The following is an 8,043-nucleotide window of genomic DNA, read 5'->3' as shown; positions in this document are numbered from 1 at the left end:
TCTCTCTCTCTCTCTCTCTCTGTCTCTCTCTCTCTCCCCCCCCTCTCTCTCCCTCCCTCTCCCTCCCTCCCTCCCTCCCACTCTTGAGAGGAGGGAAACTCGACTTATATAAACATCTCTTTTGTTACAATCTTGGGCTCAGAACTCTACACTAACTAGCTCCCTATCACCTAAAGCCTGGGGGAACAGAGATCAAAAAATGCCTCCTGTGAACTGGTGAGAAAGAATAGCATTCCCTCCATGGATGATAATCTGTACAAAGGCAGGGAAACAGAAAATTTAACATCATTTACATATCTAGGAACAATAGTTGAGCCAATTTGAACGGGGACTGGGGTGGTGGGGGGGGGAGGATTTGTTAAAGGAAGAAAATGTGAATTTAACCTGAAAAGATAAATTGGACCCAGATGTGAAGGGTTTTAGGCACCAAAGAAGTTTGCATAGAGGCAGGAGGAAGCCTACCTTAGGGCACCCAGGTAGTCCAGTAGCCCTGGATTCAGGAAGACCTGAGTTCAAATATGGCCTCAGACACTTACTTGCTCTGTGACCCTGGGCAGGTCATTTAACCCTGTTTGCCTCAGTTTCCCCAACTGTAAAATGAGGACAATAATCACACCTGCCTCAGGTTTGTTGTGGGGTTCAAATGAGATAATGTTTGTAAAAAGTACTTAGCACAGTGACTGGCATACAGGAGACACTGATATAAATGCTTATTCCATTACCCCTTCCCCTGGTGACCTTTAAGAAATATGGAATTTAGGAAGATGAAGATCATGAAAGAAAAATAATGAGTTTGTTTGGGATATGTTGAGTCTGAAATGACTTGGAGGAAATCCAGTTGGAGGTAAATAGCAGACAGACCGTGATACAGGACTGGAGCTCAGGAGAGAGATGAGGACTGGATGTGTGTCTTTAGAAGTCATGGAGATGACAAGTAATCCTGTGGAAGTTGATGAAATCAAGAAAGGGAATAACAATTGAAGAGGGCCCCCAGCTGATCCCCTGGGGTAGAGCCACACCTAAGGGGGAGGACATGGACTAAGAAGAACCAACCAGATGGGTGGGAGGAAAGCCAGGAAAGGGTAGTATCCAAAAAAAAAAAAACCATGGAGAAATTATATAGAAGGGAAGAGGAGGGCATGGTCAGCAATTCTAGATGCTACAAAAAAGCCAAGAAGGATGAAAAAAAAAACCAAGAAGAGATCTTCCATTTAGCAGAGCCTGAGTGTTAATTGACTTTCCTCTTAGTCACCTAGTTACTAATGTTAGAAGTGGAGTTGAACCCAAAATCTTCTTGACTTCCAAGTTCAATATTCTGTCAAGTGGGAAAGGGTGAGAAAGGAGAGGTAGTAATGCTATCATCATACGGTATATATCAGATAATCATCAGCCCATCCTACCTCCTTCCTTTTGTTGTCTGCCTCCCAGATGGGTTAAGGCTGGTGGAATCGCGTGGAGGAGAATAAAGGAGCTATAACCCTAGTGTCCCAGTCCCAGCATTCTACTTAGCAAGGACCATCGGACCATAGACTTGAGAGCTGCAAGGGACGCTAAAGTTCATCTTATTCTCTCACACACGCACACACACACTTCATTTTACAGATAAGGAAACTGAAGACAAAAAGGGTTAAATAGTTTGTCCATAGTCACACAGGAAGAAGTGACAGCCAGGATTCAGATTGAGGTCCGCCGATTCCAAATGCAACCTTCATTTCGCTTCACGGTGCTACCTTAAGTTGGTCCCTGTTTCTCTGTCTTTGATGGGGAGGGGAAGAGTGGTCTGGATATCTGCCCAGCTGTTGCCAGAGAGAGAATGAGAGAGACAGAGAGAGGTGTGAAAGTGGCCATGGGGCTTGAGGAGGTGGAGTAGGATGGAAGAGAAACATCCCAGACATTGCTGGTGGAATTCTACTTTTGCCACCCCTAAGCAGAGATTCGGCCATAGTCTCATTTGGACTCCACCTGCTGTCAAGGGCTTTGTTTGTTTTGGGTTTACCTCTTGCCTCCTCCCTCCCCTCAGATGTGGGTCTCACAAGCTGTGCTTGTGCCCCTGACCCCTTACCCCTAGCGCCCAGAGGATCCCTTAGGGGGTGCAGAACTCCAGGCAGGCTGAAGAGTAGAACACTTCGATCTGATCCCTGATCCGAAAAGTGAACTTGGGCTGCCCCCCTAGGGAGGGCAGACAGGTTTCCATTCCCCACTTCCTCCCTCTCTGATGGCTTGGGTCCCTTCTCGGCTATGACATTCTTCCCTGCCACAGATGATAGTGGGTTGTTTTTCTTCTTTCTCTCCCTGGGGCCAACCCCTCCTAGAGCGGTGGAATGTTTAAATGTTGGAAAAGCTGAGGATGAGAAAGATATTTAGGGGACCATGGTGAGGAAAGGGGGACTTGGGGAAAGACAGAGTATAGTTGGAAGAAAGGTGGGGTGGGAAGTGGGGGAAGCTGCTAATCAAATTTTTCTCCCAGAGAGGGCTACAATTCCCCCTCCCCCAACTCTGAGGGGCTCAGAGGTTTGAGGTTTAGGAGGTTGACAGAGAGGGATGGGAATATGGATACATTACCCACATGGATGAAAAGGACTCTTCAGATATGCAAGACAGAGACAGCACATGGGTGGCCATGTTCCAGGAACAGAGCAGACCTTCCTAGAACTTACATTTTTCCATCTATAGAACGAGAGCAGGAAGACGTGGGGGGTGGCTTGGCTTCCTGGCTCCAATTCCTGGGCAGCCACTGGCATTTGAACCACTTTTTTCTAGCTGAGCAGGGTGAGCAGGGTGGGTCCAAACTAGACCTCAGGGAAAAGAAAAGCCAAGATCTGACTTTGGCCATTTTCTAGCCCACTCTTTAGCCCTAGGGCCCTTCCACTTCTAGTTCTAAGCTTCCCTTTTCCCCTTAGAAGCTGAAGTTTTTTAGCCTAGGGTGATTGCCTTCTGAATTGCCAGACTTGGGGTACTGGAAGAAGATTGGTACCTGGAGGATAGTGTACTTAGGGTGGGAGGAGAAATAGCCCCCTGTTGATCAGAAGATTTTTCTTTGTTGAGTGGGGGTGGAGGGGTGGAGGGGGGGAGAGGGAATTTCTGTTCTTTTGGGGCTAGTCTGTTTCCAAGAAATCAGGGCATGCCAGGAAAACATGCCTATTCTGACTCAAAGGCCAAAGCTTGGTTCTGTATTAATTAGATGGTTATTTGGATAGTAGGATATTTTCCACTGTTAGTTACTCCTTTGGAAAGGCAGCATGAACTAGTGAAAGAATATAGATTTTGAGTCAGGAGAAACAAGTTCAAATCCTGCCTTTGACATTTATTAGCTATGTGCCCAAAGCTAATGAGCCTCAGTTTCTTCATCTGGAAAATGGATTGGGTAGCCTGTATTCTGCAGTTGATTGTTTTGAGAATCAAATGAGATAATGCATGTAAACTACTGTGTAAATATTAGTGAATAATAACATTGGGGTTAATACATATACATAGGCAAATAAATTGTATAAAAGAGTATGTTATGTCTATGAAAGGTACAGAATAGTTGACATGAATACAGTGCTTTAAGATTTGCAAAGCTATATGCATACGTCCTGAGTCTCATGACAGCCCTGTAATAATAACTAACACATGGCATTTAAAGTTTGCAGAGCATTTTATGCACAATATCTCATTTTATCCCCAGAACAACATTAGGAGGTAGATGCTGTTATCATCACCATTTTACAGGTGAGGAAATAGGGTCAGATTGAGGTGTAGTGACTTACTCAGAGTCACACAGCAAGTAATGTCAGAAGGGATACAAACACAGGCCTTCCTGCCTGGAAGATCAATGTTATCTCTAGTAGTTCAGAGAGTTCAGAGGAGGAAGAACTTATTTCTAGTTGGAGGGATTAAGGAGGACTGATAAATGTGTCATTGCCTTGCAAGACAATAGAGTGTTTGGGATGAGAACATTTAAGGAAAAGGAACTAATATAAGCAAAGCTGTGAAAGTAGAAAAGCATCAGGGCTTGTTTGAGGAGCTCCAGTTTAGCTAGATCACAGAGCATCATGAAATAAGGCTGAAAAGGTAGACTGGGACCACGGTTTGAAGGGCCTCAAGTGCCAGACCAAAAGCTTCCCTCAGAGTGAATGAATGCAGGCCCTTCTCCTGTGCTTGCTTCCTCATGGCCTACAATTTCCTCCAGCAACTGCATGAAGTGTGAGGCAGAAGGTTCCATCTTACCAGCTGTGATGGCTGTCGTTGGTAGCAGGGAGAGGACTAGAAATGAACTCTCTTATAGGAGGGGGAATATATCTTTTAGAATAAGAAGGGGCTTAGGGTAAAGGAAAATTGGACTTTAAAAGGCAGCATATTTTGGTGGGAAAAGTGCTGCATTTAGAATGAGAGAACTAGGATTTGAATTTCATCTGTGTCACTTATGACCTATGTGATAAGGCATTTAGTTTCCCTGAGCCTCAATTTCCCTTTTTGTAAAATGGGAAGGTTCAACTAGACGGCCTTTTATAATTTCTTTCCTGTTCTACATCTATGATCCTTTGATTGGTAGCTCCCACTGTCAGGAGGGGGTTCACTATGAAAATGTAAGGCTGATGCCATTCCTGGTCAGGGGGAGGTGGAACAGAAGTGGGAAGAATGATGGGTTTGGTTTTTTCCTCCCCCTGCCAGAACTAGCTTATCTACTCTGGGAGAAGGAGGAGGAGGGAATCTAGAGGCCCAGTGGTATGTGCTGATTGTGTCCAAGAGCAATAGTTCCTCTAGGCAGGTGGGGAAGCTTCTCTGGCTGAGGGGACCAGGATTAACCCTTTTTGTTCTTTTACAGAGGAACTCGTGTTTCTCTACTTTGGGGAAGATGTCCTAATTAGGGTGCCATGAAAATGGACATTGGGGAGCTGGGGATATGTTTAAAGATCCCCTCATGCCCCCAGGAAGATCCTGGTATCTGTGTTAAGGGTGACCAGGAAATGGGTGAGATCTGACGCTAATGAAATGAGTCCCATCCCCCTTTGGGCTTTTAAGTTCCTGGTAGTGTTTCCCTGTGGGGGAAGGAAATTTGCTTCAAAATGGGAGGGAGAGATCTGCTTCTCCCACTGCTTATGATTCTCACTCAATCTCTTCCTTCATCTTGATTCTTATCCTTAACTCAAAGGGGTCCAGGAGGAAGGGAGGTATCTGGAAGTCATTAGAACCAGCCATATTGGGAAGAGGCCCACTATGCTGTCTGATCCTATCCCCCACCTTTTACAGATGATGAAATTAAGATAAAGAAAGGGAAGAGATACAGAGAGGCACAGCAACTGGTTAGCGGTAGAGCTAAGTTTAGAATCCAAGTTGCATTCCTAGTATTTTTTCTTCTGTATCTGGTTGTTCATCTTGACTGTCCAGCCCAGCCCTTAACCCCAGGGTCTGGCTATAAGGAAACCAGAATTTTCCCTTAGACACCATAGACACCATTCCTCACCATAGACACGGGAACTTTGGCTCCAGGCTAATGTGCAAGTGACTCAGCTTTAGTCCAAGCTCAGATGGCTTCCTAAGCCAGCTAGCTCCCTCCATCCCTGGAAAGAGGCAAGAGGATAAGGAATGGCTAGAGTAGAGTGTGTGAAAAAATCTAGCCATCCAGAGATTACATGGGTAATGGTAAGAGCTTGGCCAAGTCACTTCTGGACTATTGTTCACCTGTAACGTGCTAGGATTGACTCTTAAAGCCTCTCATTCTGTGAACCTGGGTTTCCTCATTCCTAAATCCAGTATTCTTTCTCCTATACCATACTGGCTTTCCTAGTTAGAGCAGAAGGAGGTAGGAAAGGAAGGCCCTTTGAAGACTGGTACTTGGTGGTCCTGAGGCCTTTCCATGACTCAGAGCCAGGTTGAGCTGGGTAGAGGGAAGGCAGCTGGTCCTGAAGGGGTGTTTCTGAAACAGAGCAGCAAAGCTTTGGAGAAAGAAACAAAACAAAGCCTCTAATCTGCTCAGCGCCAGACCTGAAGAGCCCAGAACAGAACAGCTGAAACAATAACATTCAGGGACGGAGCTGAAGAGAAATGGAGCTAAAGGCAAATCAGGGCAGTGGGCGGGGTGGGCTTGGGGAAGGAGGGGGGTCAGATGAAGATCCTCAGCCTGAACAGATTCCACAGACATTTATGAGGCACCTACTATGTGGAAGGCAGGACACAGGCCCTGCCCTCAGGGAGTTTTCATTCTGTTGGGGAGCAGAGCACAGACTGTGCAGGGATCTGAGGCAGGAGAGGTCAGGAAAGGTGTCTCAGAGAAGATGAGTCTTGAAGGAAGTTAAAGATTCTAAGAGACTCATGTAAAGAGGACGTACATCCCAGACTTGGGAGATGACCCGAGAGGACAGGAAGAAGCAGGGGTTGGGCTGCTGAGTTCATACATACAAACCATAGGCTGTTTTGGCTGGAGCCTAGAGTGTAAAGGAAAGTACCACCAAATAAGACAGGAAAGGTAGGCTGGAAACAGATTGTGGGAGGCTTTAAATGCCGAGCTGAGGAGATTCTGTTTTGTCCAGAAGGCAACAACAGATTGAGTCACCCAGGGTTTTTAAGCAGGGGAGACACTATCAGATCTGTGCCTTGGGAAAATTAGTGGGGCCTGCATGGAACAGGGACTCGTGACTGGTATATCATTCCCTATCACATACTCTCCATGTCTACTATCTTGCTGTTCCCCATATAATAAACTGCAATTCTAGCCCCTGTGTCTTTGTATAAATGGTCCCACATTGCATGTGTCTACATCACCCCCTCACTTCTGCCTCGTGGAATTCCTGTCTCCCTTCAGAGTCTTGACTGAAATGCCTCTTTCATCCAGACACCTTTCCAAAGTCTCCAGTGTGTTTTGCCTTCCTCCTCTTGAAATGACTTCAGATACCTTTCTTTTGTATGTTGTATTTACTTATCCAGTTTCATAGCCACCCAGTAAAGAACTCCTTTGAACTCAAGGACTGATTTTTCATTTTTGTCTTTGTAGCATGGTAGCTTGTACAAAGTAGGCTCTTAATGTGAATTGAATTGAGCATGGGCTGGCCCTATTGCAAGCTTTTTGGAGGTAGGCAGGAGACAGGTAGGAGTAAGAATGTGGGGGTGGGAGGTGTGCCACTAACTTAGTTTGGTGTTGGGGTTGTGGGGGAAAGGTGCTCACTCCCATGCTGATTTCCCCCATCCTCATCTTCTGCCCTTCTCTTATACCTGGACTCTCTTCCTGTCTTGCAGCACTGGGAAGTCTTCAAGGATGTAACTGAAGTCTTCATCCTGGTACCTGCACTCCTAGGGCTCAAGGGAAACCTAGAAATGACCCTAGCCTCAAGACTTTCAACAGCTGTGAGTATGCAAGAATTGGGTTGTGGAAGTGTCCATGGGAGGACTTGACTCTGTTTAAGGCTTCAGGAAGGCCTTGATCCAGGATCAGAGACTAGAGAGTGGCAGTTCAGTCTAGGCCGGTGCTTCAGGAAAGAAGACAGAAGAGGGATACCAAAGCTAATAGAAGGAGATTTCAAGTTGGATGTCTTTCCTAATAGCAGAGCTCCCTGCTTCCAAGCATCTTCCAGACCCTGTCTTCAGACAGCTTGGTCATATTCTGCTCCTGTCTCTCCCCCTCTCCACTCCCTGGGGCCACCTTATGACTGTTTGTGCAGCTTTGACTGGATGGCACCGTGCTGATTCCTTCCCCTCCCCTCCTGTCCTGCACAGATGGGGGCCTCCTCTGATCTCCAGCCCCACTCTGCAGCTGGGCCTGGAGTAGAGCCAGTTCTGGTCAGCCCCACCCCCAGCCCCCATCTCCTTCCCTCCCCTTCCCCTGAATGAGTTCTCCTGACTGTTTATTGAACACAGAGACAGGGGAACAAAGATGGACTGAGGTGAGGGGGCTACCACCTCAATTTGCATTGAGGGTTCTGGGGCAGAAAACCCCTGGAATGTGCTCAGGGGACAGGAACTATACCATTGAAGTGCATAGTGAGGAGTCATAGGAGACAGAAGTAACTAGCACTATCTCCTAGCTCACCATGGGGGCCATATTCCCTCTGCATAAAAAAAGAGAGG

General features: G+C 46.5%; 1 protein-coding gene across 2 annotated transcripts in view; it reads left to right on the top strand.

Moving 5' to 3' along the window:
- Window positions 1–8,043, top strand: part of SLC41A1 (solute carrier family 41 member 1) — a 40,239-nt gene that overhangs the window by 10,854 nt on the left and 21,342 nt on the right. For both annotated transcript variants that reach the window (XM_069074695.1, XM_069074696.1), the window contains exon 3: window positions 7,216–7,323. In XM_069074695.1, the coding sequence (XP_068930796.1) occupies window positions 7,216–7,323 (108 nt within the window). The remainder of the gene's footprint in view (window positions 1–7,215; window positions 7,324–8,043) is intronic.

The sequence above is a fragment of the Petaurus breviceps genome, unplaced genomic scaffold, assembly GCF_028583685.1.
Source record: "Petaurus breviceps papuanus isolate PSGF00001 unplaced genomic scaffold, PetGlider_PUasm1.0 90895, whole genome shotgun sequence".
Taxonomy (NCBI): Eukaryota; Metazoa; Chordata; class Mammalia; order Diprotodontia; family Petauridae; genus Petaurus; species Petaurus breviceps.
The sequence above is the reverse complement of the archived record's forward strand: the minus strand, read 5'-3'. Positions and strand labels throughout refer to the sequence as shown.